The following is a 17,256-nucleotide window of genomic DNA, read 5'->3' on the forward strand; positions in this document are numbered from 1 at the left end:
TAGGTGGCAAGAGCGGAGTCACAAAGAGCTGTGAAAGCAAGGAGGAGACCTGTAAACTCAAAGTAGTGGGAGCCCCTGAGGGAATACAAATAGGTGGTGACATGGTCAGCTCAATTGGTGAGGAAGGTCCCATTTGGCAGCTAACGTTTGACCAACAGGGTGTGGGAGAAATAAGGTGTCAATGGGTCAGAGAGGAGAAGATTGCAGTAATTAAGAAGGGACACAATCGGGGTCTGATTCATTAAAAAGCACCTAACAGAAACAACCAACCTTGTTAAAAATCTTTCCATCAAGCAAGCTGTTGAAGAGTATAAACTAGTGCAAGTAGAGAAGCCAAAAGCGCTGTTGAAACCTAAAGGGACCATGGCAAAATGTTCCAAATCTGGACCTTGTGCTCAGTATGATTTTTTTTTCCTTCAGCGCATTGGTTCTCAAAGTGTGGTTCATAAACCATCAATGATCTGGAGAACTTTTCCTAATGAACCATTGAGAACCATGAATTGGGGGATTAGGAGAGGAGGTGATCCATGGAGGTATGTTTGCCTTGCAAAGTGGTGTGCGGGATGAAAGAGGTGAAGGACCACTGTTTTGTGCATGAGATGAGCCATGAAGGAAAGGGAATGGGGGAAGGGAATAGTGATAGTATCAGGGAAAACATTATTCATGGGATGGGAAGACGAAAGGGAAGCATAGGCATAGTTTGACTTTATATTTGGGGTGGGGGTAGCTCCAGTCAGGCCAATGGGGCCATGCATGGGGGAGGCAAATTCCATGCCTGCCCAAGGCTTGCAATTTGGGAAGGGGCAAACCCCCCTGGCCTCCCCCAAACTACACCCATGAAGGGAAGATGGACTTTGCACACATGTGATATTTAAAAACAATTCTCAAAGTGCCCAAGAGTCTGAGACAGAAATAGAGAAGAGCTGGAGAGTACAAATTGATCAACAAAACAATCACAAACCTAACACCTGAGCCATCATGAAGTGACTAATTCATATTTTGATTGATTCAAGTGCTATAGCAAGTTCTGCATGGATTCTTCTCCTCTCTAATCTGAATTAAACTCCCTGTTAGGGACAAATGTCCCCCTTTCCACATAAAGGCCTGTGAAAGGCACACTTGCAAAAATGTCTGCCTCATGGTTCCTTGATTCTATGAGGTGAAGCCAGTGGGAATGCAGACCTTCAGAAGGATTGGATGAGGGGCTTGTGGAGGCCAGCTATCTATTGTCTTTTCCACTGTGGCTAGGCATTGCTTGCTCCACTGAAGATTATGGAGATGCAGTCAATGCTGCTGAGTACATCATTAATTTATGTGGCAATTTGAAATATAAACTTGAGAATAAAGAACGAGGAGTACTTGTGGCACCTTAGAGACAAACACATTTATTTGGGCATAAGCTTTCATGGGCTAAAACCCACTTCATCGGATGCATGCAGTGGAAAATACAGTAGGAAGTTATATATATATATATATACAGAAAACATGAAAAAATGGGGGTTGCCATACCAACTCTAACAAGACTAATCAGTTAAGGTGGGCTATTATCAGCAGGAGAAAAAAAACTTTTGTAGTGATAATCAGGATGGCCCATTTCAAACAGTTGACAAGAAGGTGTGAGTAATAGTAGGGGAAAAATTAGCATGGGGAAATAGTTTTTAGTTTGTGTAATGACCTATCCACTCCCAGTCTTTATTGAAGCCTAATTTAATGGTGTCCAGTTTGCAAATTAATTCCAGTTCTGCAGTTTCTCATTGGAGTCTGTTTTTGAAGTTTTTTTGTTGAAGAATTGCGACTTTTAGGTCTGTAATTGAGTGTCCAGGGAGGATGAAGTGTTCTCCAACTGGTTTTTGAATGTTATAATTCTTGAGGTCTGATTTGTGTCCATTTATTGTTTTGCGTAGAGACTGTCCGGTTTGACCAATGTACATGGCAGAGGGGCATTGCTGGCAAATGATGGCGTATATTACGTTGGTAGATGTGGTGAAAGAGCCCCTGATGGCGTGGCTGATGTAATTAGGTCCTATGATGGTGTCCCTTGAATAGATATGTGGACAGAGTTGGCAACGGGCTTTGTTGCAAGGATAGGTTCCTGGGTTCGTGTTTTTGCTGTGTGGTGTGTGGTTGCTGGTTAGTATTTGCTTCAGGTTGGGAGTCTGTCTGTAAGCGAGGACAGGCCTGTTTCCCAAGATCTGTGAGAGTGAGGGATTTTCTCGTTAGAGTTGATATGGCAACTCCCATTTTTTCATGTTCTCTGATGAAGTGGGTTTCAGCCCACGAAAGCTTATGCCCAAATAAATTTGTTAGTCGCTAAGGTGCCACAAGTACTCCTCGTTCTTTTTGCTGATACAGACTAACACAGCTACCACTCTGAAACTTGAGAATGACATATACAATCACTTCTTTCTAGCTGTGTCCGCTGCTGGCAAGTCAAACCACGCACCCCAACTTGCACAGAGCAGAGCTTGTGTAATATGGCATGCTGGTGGCTTTACCGTGGGAGAAGACATAGCATGTGGCCACCTGACCCGTATGTATGCCCCTGACTCCTTTTCCATGTGATTAACTTGGTTTTACTGAGCTAGGGTTGCCAGTTTTGGTTGGATGTATTCCTGGAGGTTTCATCTCATGACATAATCTTTATTTAAATACTAATCTTTAATTCCTGGAGACTCCAGGACAATCCTGAAGGGTTGTCAACCCTATTTTACTCCCCTTCATGCTGTGCTGCAGAAGGGAGTGAGTGGTCAACTGGGGTGGACTGTAAAGTGAGTTTGGCTCAACCAGCAGATTCTGCCAAGTTCTTGCGGGGGGGGAGGGGGGAGATAGTCCTCTGGATTCAATGTGCATTCCATTTCTATTATCATGAGTTACATTGTTTACTGAGAGAATAGAAGCCTTTTATCACTCCAGTCAATTGGGATCATATTGGCTCTCTCAGTTTAGGAGAGGGAAATGAGAGATGCAGTTTATAGACCTGATTGAGGAAAGCATCCCTATTCAAGACAGAACTTAAGCATATGCTTAAAGTTAAAGCATGTTCTGACATGTTGTCTTGAACAGGCATGGATATAAAGTACATGCTTCAGTGCTTCCCTGAAGCGGGGCTTAAATGATTAGAGTTTGAAGTCAAAATATGAGAAAAAAATTGCCATCGTTGTATGGACCTAGACTTGAGCCCTCACAATGGACTCCAGCATGGAGTCATGGTCATGCACTTGGACTCTCTTAGTCTTATTTCTTTTGTTTGTTGAGTTTTATTATTTATGAATGACCTCTTCCCCCCCCCCCCTCCTTAAAGGAACGCTGCTGAAAAAGAGACAATAAAACCCAATTAATTCTGATTCTGCAAACACAAGATTTTTTTGCAGCCAGTTGGGGAGCTTAATTAGCTTTTACGGGAAAATATGAATTGTTTACTGTATAAGCAAGAGGTTCTAGTGGTGGAGAATTGAGAAAAACCCATGCTGCAGGCACTTAAACTTGAATAACTTTGCTTTTCTTCTAATAGGTTTTATCATTAACTCGTTAGAGCTAAAATATTAACTGCCTGTGCTAGCACCTGGAAGAGCTGTGGGAATGGAATATTCTGGCTCTGAGTGTATCTGATAGCTGTAGGAAACCACATCACTGGAATATACAACTGACCTGCTGTAGATAAGAGTAGACACACAAAATATTTCCATTTTTATTTCATTAAAAAATGTGAAAACAGTTTCTGAGAAGTCTGATGCTCTGTATAACCATTGATATTACAGGACCATGTCTAAAATGTTACAATGTTGACTTGCTGTTACAAGAATTCAGTGTTACAGGAAATCAGAAACAATATGGAACAGTTTACACTAACTCTGCATTAAAATGTTCCATCTGTTCTTGCTTTAGGTTTTTAGAGAATTGCTTTTTCATCTCAGTAATGCTTTTCACTTCCTATTAGTAAGGCTTTTAAAGGTAGGCACTGAGTTAGTATAAAACCCACAGCTTTTGAGTTTTAAACGCCTATTAAAACTAAAGCTGTCTTGAACTACAATAAAAATTTATTTTGGCTACAAAAGACAACTTTGAAACCTAACCCATCTGTATTATTTCTCCTCCAAACAGCGCAACATCCTGTATAATAGAATATTTATCTTAAACACAGACCACGTACCTTTGTGAAAACAATTGTTTCAACTTAATTTATGGGGGGGGCAGGGAGAGACAGAGCTCATATTAAGATTTCCAATATTCTATTATGCTAATGTAAATTGCTTACAGAACAGGAGTTGCAATTTCTCAAAGTAATCTGAAATCTGATGTTTGTTGCAATTGACTTTGTTACTTTTTGTATATTATAACCTAAATTTTCATAAAAATCCACACACAATTACACATGGTAATTTTCTGCAAGGTAATTGTGTGTGCAAACTAGGCACACAATTGCATTCCCATTATACTGACAATTTAGGCCCATACACTGTGGTACCTAAGATTCATTATAGATTGTATTGCATCAAAAAGTATTGAAAGTAATACCTTAGCCTGATCCCACAGTCATTGCACGCACAAGTTTCCCAGTAACTTCAGTGAGAGTTACGATGCCTGCATATAAGGGCTGCTGGATCAGGTTATAATCTCACACCTAGGAGCGCTGCCAGCTTTTCCGCCACCCTAGGATGGCAGAAGGTCCCGCCCCAAAATGCCGCCCCCCCACCGAGGCGGCGGAAGGTCCTGCCGCGGAAATACCGCTGCGGTTGCCACCCCGCAAATTGCAGCAGCCTAGGTGACCGCCTAGGTCACCTAATGGGTTGCGCCGGCCCAGCTCACACCAAGAGTAAATCTATCTCACTACGGAGTCAGGGGCGGCTCCAGGCACCAGTGCACCAAGTGCGTGCCTGGGGCAGCAAGCCGCAGGGGGTGGCCAGCTGGTCGCTGCGGGGGTGGCAGTCAGGGAGCCTTTGGCGGCATGCCTGTGAGAGGTCTGCCGGTCCTGCAGCTTCGGCAGCTGGTACACTGAGGCCACAGGACTGGCGGATCTCCTGCAGGCATGCTGCAGAATCTGTGTGACCAACGGACCTCCCACAGGCGCACCGCCAAAAGCTGCCTGACTGCCGTGCATGGGGTGGCAAAATATATTGAGCCACCCCTGTACGGAGCGTAGTCTACCCTTGATGCACACAAAATACCCATTGAGCCTAGTGGGAGTCACATACACATATCAAGGAGGGAACAGACCCTGGAATTGTAGGATCTGTCCATACAATGGTCTGTTAAAGTCTCAATGGAACAGGGCCTGTTCTTAGCACTCTTTAAATATTACCAATCCTGAAACTCCCATTGAGATTCCTCTCCTTCTGGTTTCCTTTTTTCCTCTCTTCAGACTGAGAGATAAGGACCCTTCTCTGGTGGCATCAGCCTGTCGCACCTCTATTATCCCCAACTCCTGAATGATAACAGTGGTCTTTGCACATATTTGAGAGTTAGGCAAAGTCACTGTTCTGATTGGTTCAGCCCCCTTTATGTAGATTAAAACCATTCTCTTCAGAATTAACCTCTTCAATAGCTTCTAGGTCACACAGATTATGGACACCAAAAAGGGACTTGTGCACCCTGTGGCTTATACTACACAATCTATCTACCCGCGTGTCCTAATTCATATCCTCACAAGCCCATAGGAAATCCTAGCAATATTTTTCCACATGTGCTTCTTGTGCCATGGTATTTGGTACAGCTGGTGTTAAGGGGAAACTGACACCTCTGCTTTGGTAGTGTGATAATATGTAGATTTAGCTGGGAAGGACAGACCATTCTGGTGAGGGTATATCCTTTCTGCTGAATGACCCAGAGGAACTTCAGTCAACAGCTTGGCTGCCGTTCCCAAATATTTTCTGGACTGATATCTTACAGTAACATATTTTAGAATACACTTACCTCAGTAGATCCAGTAAAAGCAATTTTATCTATGCCAACATGAGAAGCTATTGCTGCGCCTGCAGTTGGACCAAATCCTGGCAAAATATTGATTACTCCTGGTGGAAAGCCAGCCTAGCAAAACAGAATTAGAGGAAACATGGTTTGTGAAAATTGACCAGGCAAATTAAACTAGACATGCTGTGGTAGTTCCTTAGCTGTAAGGAGAGCCAGAGACATTATTCCTGTCAATTATTCTTACCTCCTTGATGAGGGCTCCCATATAAAGCGCACTGAGTGGTGTTTGCTCTGCTGGTTTAATAACTACTGTATTGCCACAGCACAGAGCTGGGGCAATCTTCCATGCAAACATCAGCAGGGGGAAGTTCCACTGTAGGAAAAAATAAAAGTTGATAGATGAAAAAATATTGCAGTGGTGCTTTGTTTTCAAGATGTCAAGCTGCTACCTCACTGATTTCTCAGGCTTATCCTCAACATAAATCTTTCCCAGCACAAAGCAAGGGTTTTTTTTAATTACCACCATTAAGAAAGAGGCAACAGTGACCTTTCAATTCTTCTTTCTCCTCTACTCAAAGAATTATAACCTCCGCCCCCTATCTTCTCAAAAAGAATTTTGGGTTATACGTCAATTTTTTTAATCAGAGCTTTTAATGTCATTGACTATTTTGCGATTGGAACCTCTTTTTTTTTCCCCTCAGGACAAATACCTCCTGGCTCTGTGGTGTTCAGAAAGAACTATTTTGCATCAGTGCCAGAGATTTTTATATTATAGATAGATAGATAAATTTCTAACCCTTGAATGCTTTTTAAGAAATCCATAACATTTCTAGGCAAACCCATACATAATTAACTGATGGGATTATAAGAAATAACTCCCCCCACACCTCTCCCAATATCTCTACAGTATCAGCACTCTATACTGTCTATTTATTTACTGAGGAAGTTTTAACATGTTTACAGCTCATTGCCATGGAAATAGCAGAGACAAAAAGACAGTCAGCTATCTGTGTCAGCTTCATTACAAGTTCTTGTTGAACAATTGGTATGAAACACACAAGAAAAATAGAGACAATAAATTGGTCCAGCCAAATTATCTGCTGGTGTAAATTTGTGCGACTCCATTGACTTCAACTGAAGGATTCCAATTTACCGCAGCAGAAAATTTGGCCCATTATATTTATTTGCTGCACAAAATGGCTACGATTCCATCTGGTAGCAATCATCAAAGGTATCTGGCCTTCTGCATTTGGGCCTGATCCTGCAAACACTTATGCATGTAAGTTACTTTACTCACATGAGCAGTCCCGTTGATTTCATGTGAGTAAAGTTATTCACGGCTGCGTTTGCAGCATTGAACTCATAGCGGTAACTATAATAATCTCACTTGGAAGAAAATAGAAATATCAGTCATGAAGAGTCAGCCACTCGCTAGAAGGTGTGACTGCCTGATGCACATCAGCTGCCACTCTCATAGACCTCTCGCTAGCCCCTGGCAAGCTTGAAAAAATACACAAATGTCTTTCCTTCACCGAACACCCAATTTTTTCCCCCCTCAGTTGTTTATAAACTTTGGAGACAGAGTGATGTTTTAATTCCATCACCAGTATATAAGCCTGGGAGTAGAGACATTGGGCCAACAGTATGCTGACAGCCTGCACTTCTGTCACCTCTTGCAGTAAAGCTCCGAAGAGTTTTATAGTGCAAAATGTGGCAGGGTGAAAATAGGCGTCTCTACTTAGGAACCTTGCAAGGTCTTTCCTCATCCTTCTCCAGGAAGGTTTCGTTATGTAAGACACTAAAAATCAAAATAAATACAGCTTCAACCTACATATCTGCATAAATCATATGTAATGGATTATGTGGAAATGTGTTTGGACTGTGCTGTTAGGGCCTAATTTACAGCTGGATCCTGGCCTAGGACCTATCTACCTACTGGATCTCCTCTCTCCTTGTGTCATGATGCCACAGCTGTGATCAGCAGCGGCACCTGAGCTGGATCCCCCTTCATTTAAAAGAGAGGAGCTCAGCAATAGAGGGTTCTCCATGAGGGGATCTCAGGTCTGGGAGAAGTTTGCACCTCTGGCCCCAAATGGCCCGGGTTTGTTAACCTTCAGGGTATACTGCAGCATTCAAGGCTACAGTGGAGGGTAGGTTTTGATGGGGGTTAGATCTGGAGCAGGGAGGGAAGTTTTGTGTAGTGCTGGCTGTTTAGTTTTATTTTTGTAATACATTGCAGGGGCCTTGGATAAGATTCCCCTTTTGTACAACTCTACATAAAGTAAATAAATCCTGCATTCTTCAGGATCTTGGGCACCTCCAGCAAAGTGTTCAGTACCCGCAGCTTCCAGTGACTTAAACAGAACTTGTCAGTTGAGGGCACTGAGCAGCTCCCAGGAAGTGCCCAATGCCTTAGGAATGGGCGTTAAGGTTCTGATCCTGCAAACACCTACGCACATGCTTAACTTTGCACAAGTCTATTGCCACTGAAGTCACTCATTCCACAGAGCTGTTCATGTGACTAGAAGTTAAGAATATGTGTAGGTGTTTGCAGGATGGGGGCTTAGACTATGAGCTCCTTCCCAAGGTGTTCATACAGAGTGCCAGCCACAAGAACCACTCTTACAAAGAAATATAATAATAAATAGTAAGAGAAAAAAGGCCTTGACATTGTTAAAAAGCATCTTTTTTGGGTTTCTCTTTTTTATTGGAATTGCTGCATATTACAAACACACCCTGGCTGCTCAGGGGCTTGCGGTAGACATGAATAAAACAAAAACCAACATCAACAAAAAATTCTTGATTAGTTCCCCAATGCTTTGTAAAGGAAAAGCTTCCGCACCATATTTTAATAGCTGTACATGAGCCTCCCATTGAAATTTCTCCCAGAAACCATTAACCAGTACTTTAGAAAAGAATGCTTGTTCAATGAAGTTCCCATGCAATGTATCACAGGAGTTTGCCGAGGGTGCATACGCGGGGGCGGGGGGGAGGAAAGAGTATTAAATTTAATGAAATAATAAGTGTCCTTCTCTCTTGCAACAAATACAATAAACCCTTCATGTTTTTAATAATCTGCACAACGTTAACTGTAACGACGTGTCTTCTGGAGTTTCTTCTTTTCTAAAAGCTTTATAAAAAGAAATACCAGGAAAGAACAGAATTAAAATACATAACATTGTCCCAAGAACTTGGAGGAGTCTGTTAAATTGCAGTAAAAACTAACTAAATAAAAAATGACTGCCACGGTAAAGCATCAATTTTCCATAAGTTGTGTGAACATCCATAACCAATGACAGCATATTAACACTGTGTTTTGCTTTGCTTGTTTTAATCATGAGAATTCTATGACTTGAGAACTTAACTCCTAATACCAAAGCTAAAACCCTATTAGCGTGTTCAAATAAGCATTTGCAGAGAGACTGTTAAAGATATGTCAACAATATGAGCTCAGCTTTTTTTCGTAATGGAAAACACACATAGCTGAGGTCCATGTTTTATGTGTCTTTTAAAGAGAGCTAGTTCAAATGAAAATAAATACAAAGCACTAGCAGAGATACTCACAGGGATGATCTGTCCACACACTCCGATGGGTTCATGTCTTGTAAACGTAAAATAATCTCCATCTGAAACAGATGAGAATGGTTAGTCTCAAGAGCAGTTTGACTTGGCAGAACAAAAAAAAAAGGGGCGGGGGGAGAGCTTTAAGGATCAGCCTTTGATGGCAGTAAAAGAAATAAAGTAGTCACTGAAATATCTTTCGTGAACCAGCGTGGGAAATCTGGAGCAACCCAATTGTTTGCACCACATGCAAAGGTGACATGCTTGGTTCCTTGGGAAAGAGGACAATCTGTGCACAAAGGGTGTGTCTACACTGCAATTAGACACCTGTGGCTGACCTATGCCAGTGGACTCAGGCTTGTGGGCTTGGGCTAAGGGGCTGTTCGCTGCAGCGTGAGTTCTGGGACCCTCTCACCTTGCAGGGTCCTACAGCCTGGCTCCAGCCCAAACCCGAATGTCTACACTGCAAATAAACAGCCTCTTAGCCGGAGCTCGAATCAGCTGGCACTGGCACCCGTGGGTTTTTAATTGCAGTATAGACATACCCACAGAGGTTTTGGCAGTGACCTCAAAGGAAGCCACTTACTTGCCTCCAGGCTGGAAGAAGAGAAGAAAAAATTAATCCTCTGAATCACTGAGGAAGAGCTCTGTGTGGTTTGAGAGCTTGTGTCTCTCACCCAACAGAAGTTGGTCCAATAAAAGAGATTACCTCACCCACCTTGTCTCTCTGAATCACTGACAATTACTTTTAGAGCCTTGAAAACCAAGATGGCAAAAAACAAATGTGGTAGGTACCAGGCTTTAAAATGAGACCTATGCCCAGCCTGGAGGTTTCATTTAGTGGGGGGCAGGCTCTTGAGCTAAATCACTACAGTGAAGGGGGTGAAGTGACTCACTTCAAGAAGTAAACAGAAATCTGAAAGCTCCCTGATTTGGGGGTCTGATTTTTCCTCTCTGCCAACCTTTCACATTGCCCTGGTTAGAGCTGTAGGTCTCTGAGCAGGTCTGTGTCTATAGGAACACACACGTATTTACAAATATAGGCATCTGTTTATGCACCAGAATCACCTCAGCTAAATATGGGTAAGACTGGTGAGAAATGTACCTAGGCTCAATCTCAGGGGAAAAGGTGAAAATTAGAGCACGGAATGATTTGGGGAACCTGCAGCAGACTTTGGTCCCATACATCTGGTAACAATAAATGGGCTAATCCAGAAAGTTTCCTGGTTTTAAACACAGGCTTCAGCTTAGCTTTGATTAGAAACAAAATTTTTTAGTTTTACTTGTTTCTGTAAGTCTATTTCAGTTTGTGTAGGGGAAACATACCCATAAAGCACTACTGTACATTAATCAGCAGGGATTTGGCTTCAAAGTTTTCAAGAGACCAGAAACTGAATATTAGCTATAAAATAGTTATCAGCAGGCTATGTGCAACAGAGGGAGACAAAAGAGGAAAAGGGTCACAGAGAGAGAGAGCGAGAGAGAGAAAGAAAGATTAATAGAATAAGAGAGAGAGAAACAGAGTGTAACACAGGGGAAGGAAGAAGAAAGATGGTTGATGAATCAGTTTGGTCTGCTTGGCCTAGACAGAAGGAAAAGAACAGGAGGAACTATAGAGACTGGGTTATATTTCAAAATAATCAAAATGCTCTATTTAGAGAATATTTTTAAAAGAATCATAGAAGTGTGAGGTGAAAATACCAGCCTATGCTCGCTAACACCAAGATAAATGGATCCTAGGCAGAAAGCCTCTGACAATATAACAGTAACAGTGCAGTAGCACCATTTGTGTTTTGGCCATCCCTGTATCATCATTATTGCACTACTTCATGGCCCATGAGGTAAAGCTGCAGTGAACCCAAACATGGTTGCGAAGTCATCCAAATCACGGTTAATTCGATTGGACATAAAAGGCCCGTTCTTTCCTCACTCAGAGTCTTCTTCACAGTGATACCTCTGATGTTTGCAAGGCTTCTGCCAGACTCCAGAATAACTGCCCCTTTTTGACACCTACTTTAAATGTTGGTCATCCACAGACCTCACAATTCTGGTGAAATTATTGGGGATGTTTAATAACATTTCCTTCAGCCATCGCTGCAGATTTCAAATAACCCAGAGGGTGAAGGTGAAGTTGGAAATGCCAACTGTGCATCTGTAGGCTGCCTGGTGCACACCATAAAACAAGTTTTTGTAATGGCAGAATAACTAAGTTTGATGAAGTGAGTCATTTTAACTAAACAATGATAGTTAAAAAGCCTGAATCCTTTGTGCTCAGAAACTACACAGGTAACAATGAAACTTTTAAGTTTTAATATAAACTTATAAAACTCGCAGTAATGAAAATACTGTTACTTTAAGATGGTGTGAAAATGTGCTAATTCTCACTCACTCTCCCCAGTGCTCTCCTAGTAGCTGTCAGCAGGCAGGAGACTACCCGAGTGAGGTCTGTATATCTGACACCCACACCGAGGTGACTGAAAGAAGATCCATCTATGCCAGGCACAAAGGTCTTGACTTTAATCTCTGCAGCACCTGAACCTTTCTGCAACTGCTTCAGGATTGTGAGCTGTTGTCACTTGAGACAGTTTACTCTGAATCCCCCTGGGAGGGCGAACCGGCTGACCACTAGCTCTGGCTCTAGCTCTTGTCCTGAAGGACAAGCTTCCCACTGGGATCTCCTTAAATCAGCTAAATTAGCCCTGGTGAATTAGCCCTGGTAGACAAGGCTCTGGTATGTTGTAATGCGGCTGTTATTAGACATCTTTGTGCGCATTATTAGCCCATTACTCAGCAGAAAACACATCGAGCTAGGTTTGGTGAGAAAGCAGATCCTAGCACACTCCAGGTGGACAGCTGTGAAATCCAAAAGGATCATCCCTGTTAACCAATTTCATGACTTCTAAAACAATTAATGTGTTGAAAGATACTTTATAAAGTTACCGTGATTGTGACTGTCTTGAGGGAATGACAACAGGATATGCCATTCCACATCTAGGCCACTGATTCAAATCCAGTCCAGATTAGTAGTAAATGGAAGTTGTTACTGCCTGATGTCCTTTGAGAGCTGAAGTAGGTCACCCTCTAGAGGTACGTCTATGCTACCCGCCGGATCGGTGGGTAGCGATCGATCCCTGATCACTCTCCCGTCGACTGCTGAACTCCAGCAGTGCGAGAGGTGGAAGCAAAGTTGATGGGGGAGCCATGGCCGTCAATCCAGCGCCACGAGGACGCGAAGTAAGTAATTTTAATTTGATCTAAGATACGTTGACATCAGCTACGCTATTACCCCAGTGTAGACCAGGGCTGAGTCTCAGCTGACAAGTGTCTGTATCACGAAGTTCACCACCTCATTCATTATCAATCAACTTTGTAGGCAGTAAGCAAAGAAACTGGAGATCAAATGGGTCTGGTGACTGAGAGCCCAACTGTGCACCCATTTACTCATGCTAGCGAACACCTACATGAGTCATCCCCTTGGTTTCAAATGGGACATCTTGCAGGAGTGCGTGTTCACCAGCAAGAATAAGAATTGCACATAGAGTAAGAAGGAAATGCAGGACCCTTAGAGTTGGTACCTCTAGGTCAGGGTGGAGGCATATGGCAGGACAATGTGTGAAACTTGCATTGTTGCAGTCCATACTGTAGCCATTTGGTAGCTAAGGGACTTCAGCCAGGCTGCTCATCTGACACCTCTCCTATTTTTTTCTACCAAATCGTTAAGGTAAATGCAGAAAAACAAACTGAATTTGTCTCTTTTTCAAGTTGTATTAAAACAGGTTTATAGAAAAGAGCATATGTTATTTTTAAAAAAATATATCCTCAGCTGGTGTAAATTGGCCTAGCTCACTGACGTTAATAGAGCCACCAGTTCACAGCAACTGAGGATCTGGCCCAAAGATTTTTTTTTTAATTTCCCAATTAGAAAATCACGTTTATATTCAGGGATTTCTGCTTTGGTATTGGAACACCTTCCATAGGGGTATCCAAGCAGATCTCTCACAGGAGTAAAACCATGTCCTGGGTATTTAGTTTTCACATATATGGTAATGTGGCAGGTCTAATATGTAATCATATGGCTCATATAGTGGCACATATAAAAATAAGAGACAGAGATGACAGATTCAGCCTTGGAAACGTATTGTGTGATAGCCTGGATGTAACCAGAGCAGAATTGGTCCTATAACTTGTGATGTGGCATATACTGTAGCTACAGCTACACTTTGGTCTGTAATAGCTTTATTAATCTAACAGTTTCTAGTCAGGGCCTGATTCTGCTGTCCTTGACATCAACAGTAGGGTTAGCATATTTCAACAATCAAAAAAGAGGACACGGGTTGCTGCCCTAGCCCCGCCCCAGCCCCGCCCCCTCCCACTTCCCACCCCCCCTCAGAATCCGCCTACCCCCTACCTGTTCCCCCCAACTGCCTCCAGGACCCCACCCCCTATCTAAGTCTCCCTGCTCCCTGTCCCCTGACTGCCCCAACCGCTCTCTAAACCCCCTTCTCCCGACAGCCCCCCCCAGAACCCTCGACCAATCTAACCCCCCCATTCCCTGTCCCCTGCCTGCCCCAACCGCTTTCTACACCCCCTTCTCCTGACCAATCTAACCCCCCTGTTCCCTGTCCCTTACCTGCCCCAAACGCTCTTCACACACCCTTCTCCTGACAGCCCCCCCAGAACCCCCGTCCAATCTAACTCTCTGTTCCCTGTCCCTTGCCTGCTCCAACCGCTCTCTATACCCCCTTCTCCTGACAGCCCCCCCAGAACCCCTGACCAATCTAACTCCCCCTGTTCCCTGTCCCTTGCCTGCTCCAACTGCTCTCTACACCCCCTTCTCCTGACAGCCCCCCCAGAACCCCCGACCAATCTAACTCCCCCTGTTCCCTGTCCCTTGCCTGCTCCAACTGCTCTCTACACCCCCTTCTCCTGACAGCCCCCCCAGAACCCCCGACCAATCTAACCCCCCGTTCCCTGTCCCTTGCCTGCCCCCCCCCCCCAGGCCGAGGGAGAGCTGCGGGCTCCACGTGCAGCCAAACAAATAAGGCGCTGCTCTGCGGGGGAGGAGGGTGCGGGGATGGGGAGGGACTCTGGCTGCTAGAGGCCCCAGTGGCTGCGAGCGGCTTTCAGTCAGGCACAGCCATCCAATCAGCCGCGCCGCACTCTGCATGAGGGGAAGGGGGAAATCCCGGACATTTCTACCATATTAGAAATCCCCCCCGAACGGCCATTTAAAGCTAAAAAAGCTGGACATGTCCGGGGAAACCCGGACGGATGGTAACCCTAATCAACAGGGTTTTGCAATAGGGAGCAAAGGGCAGGGTGGAGCCCTAACACTGAGACCAGAACAAATTTGACTCTAACGAACACTCTTCCTTCTTAGCCACCCCTATATCCAGTGCCTTCCTTCCTGTCTCTCCCTGGTCTGCAGTTGTTTTAAAGAAGAAAAACCTTGTCAAAAATAAACATCAGAGGACTGTAGGGTGTCTAATTCATTATCACATTTAACAGACGGGGGTGGGGGAAGAAATTTAATTGGATTTTTTTGTGGTTTTATTGTCATGTCTGATTTCCTTTGACAAGTTGACTGTAACTATGTAAACAGTCATCCCTCGGTAACTCCAGCTTTAGGCTGGCATAACTAACTTTACACTGGTGTAACTCTACTGATAGCCATGAGTTTACCAGAGAAACACAGGGGTGAATCAGATTCAGGGAGAAAATCCTTGCTAGCTAAAAAGGGCCAAATTGCACCCTCAGAAATTGCAATTTCACCCATTTTTGTCTGGAAAATCCCACGTTTGCACAAGGATATGGATACCAGTAATTGTGCAGGCCATTGTGGTTTGCATTTAGGGAGGCTTGCTGAAAATGTGGCCTCAGGAACTCAGACCACTTCACTAACAAACTCAGTTTTACAGCTGCTTTCCTGCAGTGCTTTGGTTGTTTGCATTTTTAAGGACTAGAATAAACAGAGTATTTGTTCTCCCGAGTTGGCAATGCCTTTTACCCAGTGACTTAACTTTTGTATTCCTGCTGGGCTCATATGTGAGGAGGCGGCATTCACTGACAAGGGAAGAAGGGATTAGGGAGCAGGAAATTTGCTGAATATATGAATGTATGGTGTGCTCTGCACTATTGCTTGTGTCAATTTTAAGTGAAAGCAGGACACAAAGAATTTGGTGGCAATATTTTCTTTAGTCCTTACAGAAGAGCTTTTACTCAATGTTACAGTGCCATTTCTTTAGTGAAAATACACTGACTCATAGACTTTAAGGCCACAAGGGACTGTCATGGATCATCTAGTCTGACCTACACATTGCAAGCCCCAGAACCTAACCCACCTACTCCTGTCACAGACCCATAGCTTCTGGCTGAGTTACTGATGTCCTCAAATTGTGATTTAAAGACTTCAGGTTACGAAGATTCAACCATTTACTCTAGTTCAAACCAGCAAGTGACTCATGCCCCATGCTGCAGAAGAAGGTGAAAATTCCCAGGGTCACCACTAATCTGATTTTGGAGAAAATTCCTTCCCTACTCCAAATATGGTGATCAGTTAGATTCTGAGCATGTGAGTGAGACCCACCAGCCAGATACCTGGGAAAGTATTCTCTGTAGTAACTCAGAGCCCTCCCCATCTAATGTCCCATCTCCAACCACTGCAGATATTTGCTAATCGCAGTCGTGGATAGGCCATATTCCATTGTAGGCAATCTCATTGTAGACCATAGATTAGTATGCTTTCAATAGAAAATGGAAAGGGAGTGGGTTGTCAGCTAAAAATGAAAGCTAAGAAAACTCAGTTACATTTTCTTACCTCTTTACTAAAATAGAAGAGCAGAATAACTTCTCCCCACCACTTATGCCCCAGCTTTTCTCCCACACACATTATTAACTACTGATCCCACTGTACATCAGAAGGAAGCAGATTCCGTAAAAAAAAAGTATCTTGTATTTATGGATGTTTCTCTTTAATGAAATTACAAACTCTCTCAAAGTATCTGTGAATTTGAATCCAGTTTGAATAACAAGTAAAATGAGTTGGATAGTCACATCCTGGTGCATGCTGGATATTACTAATGCCCATTTTAAACCACACAAATGAGCACAACTAAGGCTACAAATTTGGAAAAGCAGGGGCAATAGGGGTGAAAAGTAAGGAGTAGCTTCAGTGGGAGAGCTACATGAAGGATTATGCACAGAATTTGCCCAAATTATGCCTATATTTTCAAATGCATCAGGGTGCATAATATCCATCTTCACAATTATATTTATATTTAAATATAGCTATCAAAAGCTATCTGTAGTTTACTTCATGGTACACATACATAGGGGTCCAAACATTCCTTTGGATATGCATGTGAAGCTTTCCATTGACTTTAATCACAGTAAGTGATCTAGTTATCTAGTCCATCCCAGTGACAGTTTAATATTTTACTCAACAGCATATTATCTAGTGCTTTTTCCAATCTCATTTTAAGTAATCCAATTGTAGGGCTTCCTCCACCTTTTACAAGAGGTTATTCCATAATCTAACAGGTCTCATGGGTGCTCCATTTTGCCCAAGTGTTTGTGTAGATATTTAAATAAAATTCCAAAGAAGAATCATATTGCAGGTAGAATCTGCTGCTTCTGTGAATTCTACTTACCCACAGGAATGGTTATTCCATGAATCTTGTCTGCCCAACCTGCATAATACCTCAGCGTTTTGATGACTCCCTGAAGATCTACATAGAAAGCCTGCAGAAAGGGTTTGCCACTATTCAGCGATTCCATGGTCTGGAGGAC

The 17,256-nt window shown here is 43.2% G+C and overlaps 1 protein-coding gene across 2 annotated transcripts in view; it reads right to left on the reverse strand.

Moving 5' to 3' along the window:
- Positions 1-17,256, reverse strand: part of ALDH1A2 (aldehyde dehydrogenase 1 family member A2) — a 73,996-nt gene that overhangs the window by 19,599 nt on the left and 37,141 nt on the right. For both annotated transcript variants that reach the window (XM_054043073.1, XM_054043071.1), the window contains exons 4-7: positions 17,118-17,247; positions 9,472-9,533; positions 6,152-6,280; positions 5,911-6,024 (exon numbers count right to left, since the gene is read on the reverse strand). In XM_054043073.1, the coding sequence (XP_053899048.1) occupies positions 5,911-6,024; positions 6,152-6,280; positions 9,472-9,533; positions 17,118-17,247 (435 nt within the window). The remainder of the gene's footprint in view (positions 1-5,910; positions 6,025-6,151; positions 6,281-9,471; positions 9,534-17,117; positions 17,248-17,256) is intronic.

This window comes from Malaclemys terrapin, chromosome 10, assembly GCF_027887155.1.
Source record: "Malaclemys terrapin pileata isolate rMalTer1 chromosome 10, rMalTer1.hap1, whole genome shotgun sequence".
In the NCBI taxonomy this organism is placed as follows: domain Eukaryota; kingdom Metazoa; phylum Chordata; order Testudines; family Emydidae; genus Malaclemys; species Malaclemys terrapin.